At 41.4% G+C, this 17,567-nt stretch overlaps 1 protein-coding gene across 4 annotated transcripts in view; it reads right to left on the bottom strand.

Annotated features, from left to right (window-relative positions):
- dcc (DCC netrin 1 receptor) overlaps positions 1-17,567 on the bottom strand; it is a 201,775-nt gene that overhangs the window by 123,278 nt on the left and 60,930 nt on the right. For all 4 annotated transcript variants that reach the window (XM_058617204.1, XM_058617205.1, XM_058617206.1 and 1 more), the window contains exons 3-5: positions 15,912-16,199; positions 11,324-11,474; positions 10,662-10,798 (exon numbers count right to left, since the gene is read on the bottom strand). In XM_058617204.1, the coding sequence (XP_058473187.1) occupies positions 10,662-10,798; positions 11,324-11,474; positions 15,912-16,199 (576 nt within the window). The remainder of the gene's footprint in view (positions 1-10,661; positions 10,799-11,323; positions 11,475-15,911; positions 16,200-17,567) is intronic.

The following is a 17,567-nucleotide window of genomic DNA, read 5'->3' as shown; positions in this document are numbered from 1 at the left end:
TTACACCACAATAATATAGCAACAAGCTGCATTTACTCTTTATCTCACTGTGACAACAGGAAAGTGAAGTTTGTAAACCGCTCACTCTCTCACACACACACACACACACACACACACACTCACTCACTCTCCCACACACACACACACTCACTCACTCACTCTCCCACACACACACACACTCACTCACTCACTCTCCCACGCACGCACGCACACACACACGTGAAGAATAACTTTGAGGGGTATTTCTTCCTCGACTGCAGCTCACAGCAGGGAGGCGGACCTCCAGCTGGTTGCCATGGCAGCATTTAAAAGAGCAGGAAACAAATGTCCTGTAACTTCAGCCGGACTGAGACAGCCTGTCCCCGCTGGGACCTGAACTCAGTCTCCTGACCAGAGGTGAACACAAATAACACAGCATGGAGGTAAGGGAGAGAGGGAGAGGGAGAGAGAGGGAGACAGGGAGAGGGAGAGAGGGGGAGAGAGGGAGAGGGAGAGGGAGAGAGGGAGAGAGAGAAACCGACAGAGTAAAACCAGGAGGAATCGTACAAACAAAGCTTTAAATCTTTCTGTTTCTTCACTCAACACTTTAGAGAAAAACTCCAGACAAAGGTTTGTGGCGTTGCTATGGTAACCGAGTTCACTTTTACCAACAGGTGAAGACGACGTCCGGTCACACAGGAAGTGCAGAACCAGTCGTTTGTGCCGCGTTTAAAACCACTTTGCTATGATGACTCCGCCCCCATTGAGGAGGAGCTATGAAGTCATGGAAAACAACGTGACTGATACCAAACTGAGTCGAGCCGGGTCTTGGTTTAGTCTGGTCCTGGTCCTGCCGTGGTCTTGTTGTGTTGCATGATGGGATTGCGGGACATCGGGAGCTTTCACGGCGTTTATTGGGTTTTTTTCTCCTCTTTGGTTCGAGTGGAAACATGTTGCAGAAACATGACGAGAAAATCATCTGCATTCATGTCTGTGCTCGCAGACGTGATGAAGACCACATTTAAAATGATGAAGACCACATTAGAAATGCTGATTTATGTTCAGGAAGAGAGAGAATGAGCCGTGATTTCCCTGTAATCTGTTTGTTCTAAAACTGAAAGATCCATCACAGCAATCTGCACTTCTCAAATCATCTCAGCAGCAGCAGCAGTTACAGCAGCAGCAGCAGTAACAGCAGCAGCAGCAGCAGCAGCTGTAACAGCAGCAGCAGCAGCAGCAGCAGTAACAGCAGCAGCAGTAACAGCAGCAGTAACAGCAGCAGCATGAACAGAAGTCTGAAACCGATCAGCTCACACGTGTCTCCCTCTCTGCAGAGGACGTTTGTCCACCAGGTTCACGTGTGATAATGAGATGCCGAGTTTAAGCTCAAACGTTGAAGGTCCTCTGTGTTAAGTCCTTCCTCTCCTCTCTGTGACTTGATTGAGTTCAAATCCTGGATTACAAAGCTTAAGGAACAAAGGACGAGTCAGATTGATTTGATTGGTCGGCGGGGGTTGACCCAGCGACAGCATTATGGAGCGGCCGTCATGCAGAAAGACTGAAATGAGCAGCAGCAGCAGCAGCAGCAGCAGCAGCAGAGATTATCACACAGAACAGTGTGAACACGAGTGAGCGGAGTGTTAAAGGGTTTTCCCGGGAATGTAAGAGGACAGAGTTCACACATCTTACTTTATCTGACACAGTTCCTGCTCAGTTTGATATCAGTCATGGTTTTTACATTGTCAAACCTTTCAGACGCTTCCTTTACTTAATGTTGCAGATTAACGCACGTTTTCAGGATTTTAAATCAATAAAATCAGAAGAAAGAGACAACTCGCCCTCCCACTGAGCCACCGTGGCTCACTCCTCTTCACTCCAGTCATTTTCTGGTCACATGCTTGTTCTTTTACTCAGGTATGACGGTTGTTTGTCTCACTGTGATGGACAGGCGACATGTGCTAAAGCAGTAGAAGATGAGTGAGTGAGTGAGTGAGTGAGTGAGTGAGTAATGTCAGGGAACTACAGTGAAGAAACGCATGCTCTGACTGTTGCAGTTCCCCAATTTGGGCACAAGATGGCCGCCTCCAGAGAGCAAGGCCCAGATCTAAAGTCGCATTATTATTATACTGCATTATTCTTTTTATTCACAGTCTCTGAAAACTCACATTTTGGAAAAAGAATAACATGCTAACAACATGCTAACAACATGCTAACAACTATAGCCACCAGCTAAACCGGTCACCGCCCTGTTACTTACAAGCTGAACGGTGGGCATATCGCCACCTAGTGTAGTGGAAGTGGAGAAGTTGTCAACATTCGACAAAATAAATGTAAGTATCTAAAGTTTATAATCTGACAAACATTAGATATTTGCATTATTTTGTCGGATGTTGACGGGGAAAACTTGGGGACCGAGTTCCAGACGGACATCGACTCCAAGCCTGTGACGACTTCCGGTCCATTGAGCTGTCGCTCCAAAACTCAGTAGCCAATCAGCAGGCAGCTTCCTAAGCCCCACCCACAAACAAAACACCATGGTGCAAAGAACAAACCAGGGAGCGTAAAGAACACGTGTATTTTCAAACAATAAAATCCATATTTTATTTGCTTCTATTGACACAAATCTAATTCCATACAATTCCTGAACAGTTGAATAACTGTCAGATACAGAAAGTGAAGCAGAAAGTGAAGAAGAATTCTTCAGCTATAAAATCTCAATAAATCCTCATGATGGTCATAAGAGGGTTAAACTTAACCGAGCATGGAAACGTACAAAGTGTGAAGATAACACAGCATCAACGTTTGAGTCTAACCTTTCCCTGATGCTTCAAATTAAAAGTGTTTCTTTAAATTTTTTATCTTTAAAAAAAACACAGTATCTGAGCAGTTTACTGCTGTTGGCTGAACCGGTGACCACATCGACGGGAGTTTAATCCTCCGTATGTGCGTTAGCCGCGGAGTCCCTCTCTGACCCCGCCCCCTCCCTCCCTCCCTCAGTCTTCTCTGGCTGGCTGCAGCGAGCTTGCCGGTGGATCAGCGGGGGAGTTTGGCAGCTTGTTAAATGTTTTCTAAAACACCCACAGTAATTCACAGAGTCTGTAATTAATCGAGAGAGGAGCCCCACAGGGCGTGTGTGTGTGTGTGTGTGTGAGAGTGTGTGCGTGTGTTGTGTGTGTGTCTGTGAGAGTGTGTGCGTGTGTGTGTGTGAGATCCTAACCCAGAGAGCTTCATGATTCCACAGTGGAGTGAGACAATCACGACAAACCCCAGAGAGTAAACAGAGCCGTGCTTTATTGCCACAAATTAGTCCGTGTGTGTGTCTGTTTGTGTGTGTGTGTGTGTGTGTGTGTGTGTGCGTGTTGGCAGGAAGTATTTAGCCGCATTAGCAGTGTTTTGGCTAACGTCTGGCGTCACTTCACAGTCGTTAGAGGAAGTTTTTCTCGTGAAGGATCAACGACTCTGACACAGTTTCACGTTAACTTTCTTGCTGAGTCACCACGTTGACGTTAAAGTGGAACTTTATAAATCTGCTGCAGTGAAAAAATAGGAAATGATTTAAATATTCACCAAAATCCATTCAGTTCTAATGATTTAGCCAAGAAAAGCAGGAAATATAGAGTCTGCTACACACAGTTACAGTTACAGTATACGCTGATGACGCCATTATATATACGTACATATACAAATATAAATATGCCGCTGTGTCTGTCCCTCTGTCTGTCCCTCTGTCTGTCCCAGAGCAGGCAGGACTCTTTATTAAATGTTGCAGTGGTTACGCTAGCATTAGCAGGACTGATAAGCGTTAGATTTACGTGTCTGCGATGACAGTAAACACAACATGGAGTCTGGAGATAACTGCACCACAATCACAGCTTCAGCACATATTCAAGACACAGAGACACACACAGACACACACAGACGCACACAAGCACACACACACACGCACTCACTGCTGTTAGTAGCAATAATAATTAATATCCAACGATTCCCACAGTTTCCAAACAACTCTTAATCAGATTTTTTTTTAATCACTAGAGGCTTGAATTTCCTATCCTCTAGATCCATGGTTCTCAAACTGTGGTGCGTGTAACCACCCGTGGTACGTGAGAACAGCTGCTGTAGAATCTGCATTTCAGCAGAAAACACACGTGAAAATGCCGAGTGATCTTGTGTGGTGGTGGTTTTGGAAGTCGGAATTTCCGACTTCCTAGTCGAGGGTTTTTGAACTGGAACAGTCCGATTTTTCGTAGCAATAACCGCACAAATTTTGATTCAAAGACGGCTGCCACTTGTGTCGTGTTTGTGTCATGTCGTACAACTGTTGTTTTAACTTCCCCCCGCGCCCCATGGTTCTCAAACTGTGGTGCGTGTTACCCCGCGTGGTACGTGAGCTTCCTGTGCTGGTACTTGGCGGAAAATCAGAAACTCTGCTTCTCCTGTATAAACCAGGGTATGTGATCGGAATAAAAAGAATGAATACGATGAAATTAAAGCGAGAGGATGATGAAAAGCTTTCCTCGCTCTGTTTACGCCGCTGTATTTTAACGCTGGTGATAATGTTGTCACTTCAGGAGCTCAATATTTTCTGCTGCTCTATAGTTTATGTTATCTGCTTTATTTATTTCCTGATGGCAGTTTATTTCTGTCAAATTGGACTCACTGAGCTGATTCCAAGTCTCTCTCTCTCTGAGTCCCAGGGGCTGATGCAGTGATATTTTAAAGGAGTGATATCAGCTAAAATGAACTCAGCTGTGTTCTGCCCTCCTCAGCACTGATGTGCTGCCAGCTAAGCTCTGCACTCACCGGCATTTCATTGCCATTCCTTCTCATCTTTGGCCATAAAAGTGGCTGGCGGCAGATCCTATCAGCTGTTGCTTTTACCCACCGCCACACACATATACATCTCTCTGATGTCGGCCATTTTTATAACTTTCTCAAAGCGAGGAGCTGACGTTCAAATCCATTTCCATCTCGTCTCTCTCCCTCGCACACATTTGCAACAACACTGTAAACACGGTGAATAAGTCTGATTTCACATGATTTCAGCACCAGCATCAATGTGCTCGTAGCAATAAAACGCTTATGTTCAACTGTGTAACACCACAACATACAGGAAAATGCTAAAAAACGCACTTATATCCACAAAAAAAACATAATACTACAGTTGAGTGGAAAAAATACCACTAGAACACCTTGACACTGATAATAGCTCAAATGTACACTATTATGCTCTGAAAAGAACCTTAGTACTCAATAAATCTAATAAAGCCATGTTATAAAACACTATAACTGCACTTAAAATAGCTAAAAATGACACAATAACACCAGTATACTGTCCTTAAAACACTATAACAACACTCTAAATGCTAATATAACACAGTAAGACTAAATTAATAAATAAAACCTTGTAAATTATCACCACAACATCAGTTGAAAACCTTAATTTAACACTTGAATGCCCTTTTAAACCACATACCAACACTGTACATTGGTAAAATGATCAATATAACGTGATTATACAGATGCAAAAACACCATATAAACACTTTAAATTGCTAAAAATGACACTAATGTCCTTTTACTGATATTAAAACACCACATTAACTCAGTACACCGCAAAAACAGCTGACTACACCAAAGACAAATATTCTTAAAATGATTTAAATGTTCTTTGTTTTTTTAATCTGCCACATTTTGCTTTTACTCTCTAATATTGTACAAAAATGGCCAATTTAATAGATGAATAAATAAAATCATCATGTTTTCAGAATAAAAGCTCTGAATTCTACATGAATGTGTTTTTTGTTTTGTTTTTTTAAACTATTTATTTTTTATTTTTAATTCATCTACTGGGCCAGAAATTAATGCTGGCGTGCCAGTTTTGGCCCACGGTTCTTATGTTGCTCACCACACACCAATCTCTCTAATGCCAACCTTTGTTTTTAGCTTAGCTTTAGCTTATTATTTTGTATTTTGTCTTTTTAGTGCCAAAAAAATGTTTGTGTTGTTAGAAATGAGTTAAAGTGACAGTTCCTTTAGCTTAAGGGAAACCATGGCAACCGTGGCTAATAAATAGCAACAGAAATGAGCAGCCGATGCTCAGAGACGTTTGTGGCAGCAGTGAGTGAATCAGACCTGTAACACTGATGTTGTTTACAGGACAGAGTCTGGTTCCCGACGTTCGCCCGGCGTGTGACTGATGGCCGCTGCGCCCCCCCGCGTCCCTCCCCTGTTTACATTACATTAGAGCGGCTAACGCGGAGCAGCTAACGAGCCGGGCTGTGCTCGTCATTACAGCAAACAACACAAACATTTGTTATCCTAATCATCCGATCACGGTCAGTGTCCTGTGGCGTCCCAGCGCGCACACGTCCATACATCACCACGCTGTGGACATTCATCAGCTCTAACTGCCTCCGTTTGGAAAAACAAAGTGTAATGAAGCATTAGCTCCACATATTTCTTCTTTATTAGCTGAAGTGCAAACGCAGGACACAGACAGTCCTCAGCCAACATCAACACGTATTTATCTGTGTGCTTTTATGAGCTTTTATGTTGAAGGACGAACCACAGACCTTCTGCCTCAGATGTAACATAAATACACATATAAAAATCTATTTATGAGCAAGTCAGTCAGTCAGTCATCATCTACCGCTTTATCCTCTGCTAGAGGGTCGCGGGGGGTGCTGTGCCAATCTCAGCTACATCGGGCGATAGGCGGGGTACACCCTGGACAGTTCGCCAGTCCATCGCAGGGCCACACACAGATAGAGACAAACAACCATTCACTCTCACACTCACTCCTATGGTCAATTTAGATTGTCCAATTTACCTATCCCCACATTGCATGTTTTTGGACTGTGGGAGGAAGCCGGAGAACCCGGAGAAAACCCACGCACACACGGGGAGAACATGCAAACTCCATGCAGAAAGGCCCTTGTTCCAACCGGGGCTCGAACCCGGGTCTTCTCGCTGCAAGGCGAGAGTGCTAACCACTACACCACCGTGTGGCCCTTTATGAGCAAGTAGCATTTAAAAAATGTACCACATATACATACAGTACAGAGAAATCTGAAATAACAGTTTGTCTTTTTACATTTATCTCCACTTTTTATTATCGCTGCTACGCTAACAACAACGAAACAGAAGGTGGAAATCAATCACCGCACACTTTGGTTAGCATCATAACCACACACTCATCAAGTTTTACAAAAAATAACGAGGGAGGTCACAAGAATAGTTAGCGTGCTAGCAGCAGTAGCTAACGAAGCACCTAGAGTGGCTGGTAAATTAACCAGACGTAGTATCTGAATTTGATGTTAGCTGCTACTGTAGCTAACACCTTGGTATTGGTGCTTAATGTTAGCAGCTACTGTAGCCAAATTTTGTGTCATCACTGTTTGATGTTAGTAGCTACTGTAGCTTAACGCCTTGTAATGGTGTTTAATGTTAGCAGCTACTGTAGCTAAACGCTGTGTCATCCCTTTTTAATGTTAGCAGCTACTGTAGCTAAATGACTTGGTATTGGTGTTTGATGCTAGCAGCTACTGTAGCTAAACGCTGTGTCATCCCTGTTTAATGTTAGCAGCTACTGTAGCTAAATGACTTGGTATTGGTGTTTGATGTTAGCAGCTACTGTAGCCACAGGCTAAGGCTACGATGTGTGACGTTAGCATCTGAAAATGTTTACACTCTTTTGATGTAAAAAATAAAATACAACTTCCTTAAAGATAATCTACTTAAGTTTTATTCAGGTTAGCTGAAGTTAAGCTTCCTGTATAAACTCATTTAACACCTATATCTTATATATTTATCTAAAATTGTTACAAATTTCTTTGGTTTTCCACAGAATCTCCAGCGTGTCTGTTCCTGACTCGTTTCTTTTCTGTGGATAGTCGGAGAATGTTGTTTCAAACTGGGCTGCAGACGTCCTGCTACCAAACAAACTCCAGAGTCTTCATTAAAAGTGTAACCAGGTGCTGACGCGTCACAAAACCAGCACTTTTATCGTCTGATCCCAGATGTGACGCTGGGTTTATTGTGATGTTTTCAGGCGGCAGAGGCCGTCGAGAGCGGAGCTTAAACAGAATATAAAAGTGACGAGAACACCGAGACAAACTCAGAGGGGACACTGAGACAAAGACATGAAAGGACAAGGACAAGTGGTGGAGACGCAGCTGGAAAGGAGACCGAAAACGCCCAAATGTTAATTTGCTGATTTCCCCCCGAGAGTCAAACAGAAAAAGAACATCTGCGTGTGTTTGATGTTTGATGTTAGCGCTCTGCTCGCGGAAGTCAACGACGACCTGCTTTCATTAAAGGTGCAGTCAGTGATTCTGCTGCGGGAGGAAATAAAAATAGATGCCGTCGCATGATGAAATCTGTGTTTAACTTAGAGCTGGAATTATTCAGTTCAGCTCCTCTAACAACAGAAAAACATGAAATAATGACGTAAAACAGAAAAACTGTTTGATTTTACTTCCTCTGATCTTTAAAAATCACTTTTAATCCATAATTTTGTTGATTTTCAGTGTAATTGTTCGGCAGTTCTTAACTCAGTGAACAAAAACTAGCAGGGAACTGATTTATTGAAGGAAGTGTGTTCACCTCCACTACACTAGGGGGCAATATACCTCATGTCAGCTTGTTACACAGTGAATTGTGCAACGTTACCATCGACAATTTGTGCTAATTTAGTGTTAGCGTGAAATATAAAGTTGTAAATATAAAGTAGTGATGCTTTAAATGTGACTGTAACAAGGCCAGAAGGTTTCACTGTGTGGAAATATCACAGATTTAAAGAATTACGGTTAGAGTTAGTAGTCGTTAGCATATCGGGGGCCATTTTGTGTCTTTGCACCGTACATAAACTGAGAGAATATCGAATTCTTTAAAGACGCAGAGCGTTAATTCAGTCTCTGTCTGTCTGTCTGTCTTTTATCTGAGTATTGTCCAATTCTTCCTTTGTCCACAGACACATGTCAACACAACATGTTGGACAGACAGACGTGGACGTGTGTGATGACTGCGATCCACTCTCAGTGGTTTCAGCAGCAGTGACAGTGATTGTCACACAGTGAAGTTGATGCAGGAGTAAAAACATGAACCTTGAAGCTCCGTCTCCGTCTTCTTCTGGGAATCAGCTTCCTCTATTATTTCCGGGTCAAAGGTCACAGGGGACGGCTACAGTGACCACGTTATCTGAGTGTGTTAATGTGACTTCAAAAGTTAGTTTGTACAGTTTCAGTACAGTTTTTTTGTCAAATAAAAGCGACAGAAAGTAAGAATGACACGTTTCAGTCGTTATTAATCATCGTAACGGTGGTTTTTAAATGTCAATAACAGTATGTTAACGTTAAAACGTGTGTATTTCAGTTTCCTTCTGACTGTAGCTACAGTTTTTGTGAGAATCCTCCAGCAGACGAACGAGGAGCGCAAGTTTTTTTATTCATGGAGAAAAAAAGCTGAACTCCTGAAGCAAACAGACGGCAGCACTTTCATATTTCATGAGTGCATTTGATTGTGGATGTGATTGTGTGCACCTGAGCGTCTGCAGACAGGAGGTTTTCTGTCAGCAGACGCATGTGGACGCGCTTTTCTTTTCTTATTTGTATTGTTCTTGTTTTGGGGGGAAACAGTTTCCAGTCAGGATCTGTTTCCTGCTGCTTCTGCTGCTTCTTCTGCTTCCCTGGGGAGATTTGAGGAGTGACACGCTTTCATTTATTCATTTTCCAAGCCCTGACACTCTGAGTGTGTGTGTGTGTGTGTGTGTGAAGAATAAAAGTGCTTCAGGGTTAATGTGTTGCTATATCGCCTCTTTAGGATTGAAAGACATTTACCATGTAACTGCATCATCACACATTCAGGTACATCCTCCGTCTCTCCTCTCATTTTACACATTTTCTCTCTGTCTGTCTGTGTGTGTGTGTGTGTGTCTGTCTGTCTGTCTGTTTGTGTGTGTGTCTGTCTGTCTGTGTGTCTTTCTGTCTCTGTGTGTGTCTGTTTGTTTGTGTGTGTGTCTGTGTGTGTGTGTGTCTTTCTGTCTCTGTGTGTGTCTGTTTGTTTGTGTGTGTGTCTGTCTGTGTGTGTGTGTGTCTGTCTGTCTGTCTGTGTGTGTCTGTGTGTCTTTCTGTGTGTGTGTGTGTGTCTGTGTGTGTCTGTCTGTCTGTCTGTCTGTGTGTGTCTGTGTGTGTCTGTGTGTCTTTCTGTGTGTGTGTGTGTGTGTGTGTGTGTGTGTGTGTGTGTGCGTGTGTCTGTCTGTCTGTCTGTCTGTGTGTGTGTCTGTCTGTCTCTGTGTGTGTGTGTGTCGTGTGTGTGTGTGTCCTCTGTGTGTGTGTCCTCTCTGTGTGTGTCTGTCTGTGCGTCTGTCTGTCTGTGTGTGTGTGTGTGTGTGTGTCTGTCTGTCTCTGTGTGTGTGTGTTTCTGTCTGTCTCTGAGTGTGTGTGTGTCCTCTGTGTGCGTGTGTCTGTCTGTCTCTGTGTGAGTGTGGTGTGCGTGTTTCTGTCTGTCTCTGAGTGTGTGTGTGGTGTGTGTGTGTCCTCTGTGTGCGTGTGTCTGTCTGTCTCTGTGTGAGTGTGGTGTGCGTGTTTCTGTCTGTCTCTGAGTGTGTGTGTGGTGTGTGTGTGTCCTCTGTGTGCGTGTTTCTGTCTGTCTCTGTGTGTGTGTGGTGTGTGTGCGTCTCACCCAGCACGCTCAGCTCCGTGTGTGCGCTGACGTTCTCGTTCTTGTTGGTTGCCGTGCAGCTGTAGCTGCCCGAGTCGTCGTCGCTGACGCTCCTGATGATCAGGTTACTGCCCGCCAGCAGGGAGAACTTCTTATTCCTGCAACCAGACACAAAGACACAAAGACACAAAGACACAAAGACACAAAGACACAGAGACACAAAGACAGCGTCAACAACCTCCTCCTCTACATTAGCACAATGCTAATTTGCTTTTTCTCCAGTAAACAGTTACAACACGACTCGGCTCGACTGGTTTTGTGTTCACACAAACCTTTATATTTATTTTTCTTTTTATAAAGTTGAAAGAGTTTAATGTCAATGAGACTTTGATTAAATAAAGGCTTTTTATAAACCTATAACTTTGTTAAAGCAAGACTTGCTGCTTAAAGTCCATAGACAACCATGTCATTGTCATTTTAAAACAATTATACAAACATTATAAACACTCACAAAGTGGACCATTTTGGCCTAAAAGTGAGGATTGATGTAAGGATAAAGAAGAAGCAGAGGCCGGAAACAGCTGCTGTCTTGACTTACAAGAACTTGATGAAGCAGATTCATTCTGACACCAGGACACTGATAACATGTGATATAAACCATAATAATGATGATGAAAACACACCAGCTCTGGATCAGCTCCTCTCCTCTCCTCCACTGGAAGCTGGGCGTCGGGTATCCAGAGACGGAACACTCCAGGATGGCGTCGGTTCCCAGCAGAGCGGTGACTCTGGACGGACGCTGCAGCCACTGCAGGCCGCGGCTCAGCCCGGGTTCTGAGAGGACAACAGGAAACAGGACACAGTCACAAACCCCGGATGGTTCTGGACTCACTGTGTCTGTGAGATTCTGCTCTGACCCGGCGTCAGGATCGTTGTTTGAATTCCACTTAATAGTTAAAGGGTTTTTAGATCAAAGCTGAGCGCAGACCAGGAGAATCCATCAAACATCAAAGTGGGAATTTAAAGAGTTTTGTGCTGGATTTGAGACAAAATCTCCTCCCTCTCAAGTCTAAGACCTTTGTTCGTCTCTGTATCATCACTGTTAGACTGAGGTCTGTGTCACTCTCCTGCACCAAAGAGAAAACCACGGATTTTAACATCACACACACAGGAGCTGTTGATCCACTGCTGCCTCCATCACTACCTTCAAATGTCTTATTTTGTCTTTATTCAGATTGACCTCAGTGACACAAAGTGACCACACGAGGCAGCAGAGGACCAGCAGCGAAAATCACTGATTTTCTCTCTGGACTTTGGTGTGGGAGAGAAACTGCTGTATTAACTGCAGCTGCTCGACACCATGTGAGACACACATGCAGGTGACTCATTCAAACTCCTCATCCAACCTGAATCATCACTTAAACGTCAGTGCTGCTTATATAAAAAATAAAACGCGGTCCTCGCTGCTGGAGGACGAGTGGACGCAGAATTTGGTTAAAAGACACAAACAGTTAATCCACTGACAGTGATGATAGAGCGCGAGTCAAAGCTTTTAAGATTTCACATCTGATGTCATTCAAGAAAAAGTGAAGGAAGGAAATAATAAATAAACTAAAAATCGACTAGAAGTCGACATCAAAGTCACTTCCTTCAAAGAAAATACAAGCCTCTTCACTGAAAACAAACACAGCAGCAGCATCACAAGGATCTGAAGTTCATTTTTCACTCGACCAAGTGGGAAAAAACAGCCCTTCAACCATCACTAGTTAATGAATAACCATAACCATTATCCTCATTTCTGAGGAGATGGTTAAAGTTTAGGACTAAGGATTTTTTTTTATGCATATTGTTTGATTTGCGTGTGAAAAATTCAACAAATCTTGAAACAACTCCCTGAACAGAAATAATGGAAACTAATCTACAATCTATAATTTCTATTCTATCTAAAAGTATATATATAAATATGTATATATATGAATTATTATAGAATAACATGTCTGTCTTACTCTAATTTATGCACCAAAGCTAATCAAAACTCATCACTATGATAGATATTGACAGTCAGTATTAATCTGGTAGTGGTCGTCATTAAAATTAAAAAATAATTCAGTTAAGCATCTCGAAAACTTTATATTTATGTAAAGTTAATTCAGTTATTATCATTTTTCCTGATAACAGACAGTTGATGATTAAGTTGTTAAATGTTTGCACTGATTTTAGCTAAAAATTTCAGCAAATTGTATCATATGTGAATAAATAATTTAATGAGTAAATAATAAAAAAGGAAGTTTGGAGTCAATAGGATAAAATGAGTAACCTTTAAATACAATTCTTAATGAACCTGAAGAACGTCCTTGTTGCAGCTGCATAACATTATTACTAATAGAATTTTAAACATTAATTTACATCTACTTCTTTTTTATCTTTCCAACCAAATTGCACAAAGTAGAATCAAAAGTACTTATCAATAAGTATTGTATAAATCAGTGGCACCAGTGTTGGTATCAGTATCTGTATCGATTGTTGTAATCAGTCTCGTGAAGATTAAATTGTAGGCTTTTCAGACGAGGATCACACCGTATGCAGACGACACATGAATATAACATGATCAATCTTTGACTTTTGGCCTCTGAGTCCTCGCTGTGGCTCCACCGCATACAAACTTTATGAAGTCAAAGTTAATATAAAACCTTTATGGAGTCGGAATCATGAAAGTTTAATCCATATGGTGATTTTAAAAAAAGTTCACACAAGTCAAAGTGAAGTGAGAATAAAACACAACCGTACCAAACTTTATCTGTCCACCTGTCTGTCTGTCTGTCTGTCTGTCTGTCTGTCTGTGTCAAACTCAGTATTACTAATGAGTCATAGAAGCACAGACGTTGAGATTTACTGAAATGATTGTATTTGTTAAACTGTAATTATTTCCTTATCAATTTGAAAGCATAAGTTACAACAATACCCATTTTAAATATAGCAAACTATCATGACCCAATAATAACAACAATAATAATAATGATAACAATAATAATATAAATATAACATAAAATACTTTTAGCAAATTAGCTAATCAGAAAAGATAAGCTAGAAATCTATCTATTGACCTAAACCTACAACTTTAAGTATCTTTAAATTGACTGCACTTAGGAACAATCGCAATTAAGATAAGAACTAATAAAGAAATATATTAAATTAATCAAATGTAATATTAGCATACACACTTCATCTCAGTTGAGACAACTTTAATTATTGAATTTGATAAACTGGAAATAATCTGTTATTTAAGTTTTTATTTTTCTTTTATGTTACATTTTCTCTTTATATATTTATTTATTCACCCATTTATAACTTTTTTATTTTTCAACAGACATAAACTTTATATTTACTTGTATTTTTGTTTTCCTGATCACATTTGATTTCTGCTATGTGTATGGCAAACTCACATTTTTATTTTATGATTTATTATTGTTTTACTAAATGTTTTTAGATTCTTATTTAACCCTTAAGTAAACTCTTGGTAAATTGCCGTGGGAAAAACACACAATTTATGTGAAGATGCGTTACAAATCTTCTTATGTCGTTGTTGAGTCAAAGGATTAATATAAATTAGGATTAATATTATATCAGGAGAGGCGATAATTGTGCAGAAGTCACAAAATAGACAGTTTTTATTTAAGTTTTGTTCATAAAAATTAACAAAACTAACTGTACTGTGGTGTATTTCCAAATTTCATGAATTCAATCCAATCTATATATATATATACACACATATATATATATACAGTATATATATATATATATATATATATGTATACATATATGTATATATATATATATGTATATATATATATATGTTTTAACATAGTTATGGAATAAAGCAACTTAAATAATCTGTGTTCTAACAGTTGATTAAATTGGTTTATTTTTGTAACTGAAATTTTTATTGAGACTTTTTATTCACAGTGCTATTTGTGTGTGTGTGTGTGTGTGTGTTGGACATGGGATTGAAGCACAAAGTGCATGTGATTATCCGGTTGATGTTCACCTGCTGGGAGTTAGCATTGGGAATGTTTTGCGAGTCAGCGCCGAGTTAAACCGGGAAGAGTGCGAGTTAAACCCGCGCGCCGTCCGCACTCGTATAATTGGATGATGTGGAGTGTGCAGGAAAATCAGCCGCTGTCAGATTCACCGCTGGATAATCGGCTTCCTCTCGGCTCCACAGACACATTATTAAAACCACATTGTGTGCGCTCTATATATTCATGATATCACAATTCATTTTAGACTCTGACGTGAAGTGTCTGTGAGGGAATGAGCAGAAATTACCGCCTGACAAAATGACGGCCGCGGGAACAGAAGCAGTCACTATTATTACGAGGGAGGAAAAATCTGCTGTTGCAGTGTTTCACGGTAACGAGACTGGGGATCTAAATCTGTCTCCACTGAAAAACAAATATTTAAACATGTTCAGTTCTCTGAAGCAGACACGGTGAGTGAGCTTTATTGGGTAGAAAAAGCAACATCAGGAAAACACTGACAGTTTAAAGTGATAAGTTTAGGTTTTTCTTGAGTTGTTGGGAAAAAAAACTGATTTTTGCCTCTTAACAGAAGGCTCGCCTTATAAAAATTCATGTCGGATTAAGTGTGCGATGTCTTTAAATACCAGTTTGCTGCTTTATCTCACTGTTAAGCGGACTTTTCCAATAGGAAACTGAAGTTTGTAAACCACTCACTTTCCCAAACCATAGAGTCCATAGAGAAAATCAGTGATTTTAGCTGCGGGGACACAGGAGCTGCTGGTCTACTGCTGCCTCGTGTGGTCACGCCATAAAATAATAACTTAGTGATGGAGGCAGCAATTGATCAACAACTCGTGTGTGTGTGATGTTTAAATCACTGATTTTCTCTATGGGGTTTGGTGTGGGAGAGTGAGTGGTTTACAAAGTGACACAGATCTCAGTCTAACAGTAAGATAAAGGGATGAACATCCTGTGAAAATGTTTTAGACTTAAGAGGGAGTAGATTTTGCCTCAAATCCAGTACGAAAATAATAATTATTATCATTATGTTACCCTTTTTTTAAGTGGATAAAATGGTGTTCCCAAGGTTTTTTTTCACACAACCACCACACTTGAATAAACACAAACTTCCCCTTTAAATCAAACTATTTTAGGCTCAGGATTTGAACCGAACATACAGGCTAATTGATAAATCGATTGCAAACATGTAAGCCAAAAATGAGGATTAATAAAGCGCTCGTCCATGCGTCACCTGGGAGAACTCGCAGCTCGGCATCCGCCCCCGTGCGGGTGCTGCCAGGGTTGTCGGCCAGACACCGGTACGTGGCCGAGTCCGGCGGCTGGACGCGGCTGACCTGCAGCGAACCCGATGGCAGCACCGCCAGCCTGGAGTCGGGGTCAAAGGCCACGGGCAGGTCGTCCCTGTTCTTCTGCCAGCGGATGACGGGCGTAGGCTCGCCGGAGACTTCGCAGCGGAGCAGCGCCGTGTCGCCGAGATACGAGGAGATGGACTCGGTGGGGATGACCACTCTGAGCGGACCTGGAGGGAAACCAGAGGGGGAGGAGTTAGAGCTAACGTCTGAAACAGGGAGGCGGAGAATTGATAAACATAAAGGTATTGATCGTTTCTTTGATTCTTGCATTGCCAGGTTCCTGTTTTTACGTGGAGTCATTTTTCTTTTTGGTTTTGTTGACACTGTAACAGTGAAATGTGAAAACAGTCGAAGACATTTGTTCTAAACGTTGTGTTGTTAGCAGCCAGAAAACTGATTTGGCACGAGATCAGTTTTCTTAATGTCCAAAAGCAATATCACAAACTCCTGTATCTGCCAATACTGACATCACTGATATCACAAACTCAAATAACTTTGAGTTTTCTGAGACATTGAGCAGCAGTGTGTTTTTCTGATGATGCGACTCTCTCTGTTTGTCTCTGATTCATCCTCTCACTCTGTTTGTGTTGATGTTGTTAGTGTCTCTGCGCTGCTTCCTCGTCCGTGTGACCTCTGCTGCCGCTCCACATTAGCCCCAATTCTGGTGCAGGTGACACTGAACTCAGAAGAATCCGGCAAAACCCTCTGGCATTTATGCTGCTGTTGCTGTGCTATTTTAAAATTTCTTCTCTTTTAATTTTACAGAGAAAATAGAGAACAGGGCCCAGCAAATTTATTTGAAAGTCAGTCAGTCATCATCTACCACTTTATCCTCTGCCAGAGGGTCGCGGGGGGTGCTGTGCCAATCTCAGCTACATCGGGCGATAGGCGGGGTACACCCTGGACAGTTCGCCAGTCCATCGCAGGGCCACACACAGATAGAGACAAACAACCATTCACTCTCACACTCACTCCTATGGTCAATTTAGAGTGTCCAATTTACCTAATCCCCACATTGCATGTTTTTGGACTGTGGGAGGAAGCCGGAGAACCCGGATAGAACCCACGCACACACAGGGAGAACATGCAAACTCCATGCAGAAAGGCCCTTGTTCCAACCGGGGCTCGAACCCGGGTCTTCTCACTGCAAGGTGAGAGTGCTAAGCACTACACCACCGTGTGGCCTTTTATTTGAAAGTACAGAGTGTAAATTTATTGGAGAAATTGCAATTCCAAGTGTGTTGTTGAAGTTATGTGGCCTTCAGTTAGCATCAACACTCAACACATATTTAAGTTTGTCCATTGTGGGCTACATTAAAAACAAGGTGGTCCAAAATTGCACTCTCCATTGACCTTTTTTTATGTCTTAATGACATATAAATATATAAGTATAAACATAGGTATATATTGTATACATGGATAAATATATACATATATGTATACATATATATATATATATATATATATATATATATATATATATATATATATATACATATATAGTAATTTAATTTAGAATTAAACAAGATTCTTCT

Source organism: Solea solea, chromosome 19 (assembly GCF_958295425.1).
Source record: "Solea solea chromosome 19, fSolSol10.1, whole genome shotgun sequence".
In the NCBI taxonomy this organism is placed as follows: domain Eukaryota; kingdom Metazoa; phylum Chordata; class Actinopteri; order Pleuronectiformes; family Soleidae; genus Solea; species Solea solea.
Note: the sequence above shows the minus strand (reverse complement) of the source record. Positions and strands in the feature narration are given on the sequence as shown.